The sequence below is a fragment of the Fulmarus glacialis genome, unplaced genomic scaffold (assembly GCF_000690835.1).
Source record: "Fulmarus glacialis isolate BGI_N327 unplaced genomic scaffold, ASM69083v1 scaffold44142, whole genome shotgun sequence".
NCBI classification, from domain to species: Eukaryota; Metazoa; Chordata; class Aves; order Procellariiformes; family Procellariidae; genus Fulmarus; species Fulmarus glacialis.
Window position 1 is genome coordinate 1 of NW_009199283.1, and position 2,113 is coordinate 2,113.

The window sequence follows — 2,113 nt, forward strand, 5'->3', positions numbered from 1 at the left end:
CCCGAAGCTGGGAGTGCCTGCAGCCCCCTCCGTCCTGGGGGCGTGGGGGGAGCCAGCAGTAGTCCACGGAGCTCCTCTCTGCTAGGGACTGCTTTTAATCGCCTGCGATGAGGATCCGTCTGGCGAGAAGATGGACGTGGGTCCGCAAAACCTGCGTGTTTCTCGGCTTCTTGATGATCGCTTACTTTGTGGTCGAGCTGTCGGTTTCTTCCTTCGGTGCCTCCCTCGCCGGGGAGAGCATCACCAAAGGGAAGTGGGAGAGGCGCTTTTCTGACAGAGCAGAAGAAGCTGTGGATTTGGCTCGGCCAGTTTATGACAAATCCCCGCCTGATCCTTATGCCCCAGGAGAATGGGGTAAGCCTTCTCGCCTGCAGCTGAGTCCTGAGGAAAAAAAACAAGAAGAAGAGCTGATTGAGAAGTATGCAATTAATATTTATTTGAGTGATAAAATCTCTCTCCACCGGCACATTGAAGACAATCGACTGAGTGGATGTAAAACTAAATCTTACGACTACAGAAGACTGCCCACGACATCTGTTATAATCGCTTTTTACAATGAAGCCTGGTCAACATTGCTGCGGACAATACATAGTGTTCTTGAAACATCACCTTCAGTGCTTCTAAAAGAAATTATACTGGTGGATGACTTGAGTGATAAAGTGTATTTGAAGACTGAACTTGAAAAATACATAAGCAGTCTGAAAAGGGTTCGTTTGATAAGAACCAACAAACGAGAAGGATTGGTTCGTGCACGCTTAATTGGCGCTACCTTTGCTACTGGTGATGTCCTCACATTTCTAGACTGTCACTGTGAATGTGTCTCCGGCTGGCTGGAACCACTGCTCGAGAGGATTGCTGAGAACGAGACTGTTATTGTTTGTCCTGTCATTGACACCATTGACTGGAAAACATTTGAATACTACATGCAAACAGCAGAGCCCATGATTGGGGGGTTTGACTGGCGGCTGACATTCCAGTGGCACTCGGTGCCTAAACATGAACGTCTCAGGCGCAAATCTGAAACCGACCCAATCAGATCCCCAACTATGGCTGGTGGCTTGTTTGCTGTCAGCAAGAAGTATTTTGAGTACCTGGGTACCTACGATACAGGAATGGATGTTTGGGGCGGGGAGAACTTAGAATTATCATTTAGGGTTTGGCAGTGTGGAGGCATGTTGGAAATTCATCCATGCTCCCATGTAGGCCATGTGTTTCCAAAGCGTGCACCCTATGCTAGACCGAATTTCCTTCAGAACACGGCACGTGCTGCTGAGGTGTGGATGGATGACTACAAAGAGCACTTCTACAACAGAAATCCTTCAGCAAGAAAAGAAAACTATGGAGATATTTCTGAAAGAAAGATATTAAGAGAGCGTTTGAAATGCAAGAGTTTTAACTGGTATTTAAAAAACATATTTGCTGAGTTGCATGTACCGGAAGATCGTCCTGGCTGGCATGGTGCTATCCGCAGCGCAGGAATAGCTTCAGAATGCCTTGACTACGTCTTACCAGAACATCACCCTACTGGGGCTCACCTTTCTCTCTTTGGATGTCATGGTCAGGGAGGCAATCAATTTTTTGAATACACATCAAATAAGGAGATTAGATTTAACTCTGTAACTGAGCTATGTGCTGAAGTCCCTGAGCATGAGGACTTCATAGGTATGAGGAGCTGCCCAAAAGATGGATCTCCTGTCCCAGAAATTATTATATGGCATTTCAAAGAAGATGGAACTGTTTATCATCCTCATTCGGGAAAGTGCCTTACTGCTTATCGTACAACTGAGGGGCGTGCTGATGTGCAAATGAGACCTTGTAATGCTGCAGATAAAAATCAGATTTGGAAATTTGAGAAATAATCACTGCCGGTAGTACAAATTGAATGGACTGTGATCTCCAAGGTTTTTATGTGCGTGAGCAGATAGTGACGTTTGGTTGTATACCTTGGAATGTCTTCAGATGCATCTGTAGTGGTGTAGAAACTATATTTGCTGTGGTGAACTGTACGGAAAGCAAAAGTAAATACTGGGGTTTAGTTTCTAAAATGTTGAATACAGATCTAATGCCTTTTATTTTTGTAAAATTTTGATCCGTTATTTTCTTACTTTGGTCT

The 2,113-nt window shown here is 45.0% G+C and overlaps 1 protein-coding gene across 1 annotated transcript; it reads left to right on the forward strand.

Moving 5' to 3' along the window:
- The first annotated feature begins 107 nt into the window (after positions 1-107).
- Positions 108-1,859, forward strand: GALNT4 (polypeptide N-acetylgalactosaminyltransferase 4). The gene has a single exon (XM_009573194.1). It carries the CDS (start codon positions 108-110, stop codon positions 1,857-1,859), a length of 1,752 nt encoding a protein of 583 aa, XP_009571489.1.
- The last annotated feature ends 254 nt before the right edge of the window (positions 1,860-2,113 follow it).

Coding starts and splice junctions, on each gene's coding strand:
- GALNT4 (XM_009573194.1), top strand. CDS start 108: ATGAGGATCCGTCTGGCGAGAAGATGGACGTGGGTCCGCAAAACCTGC.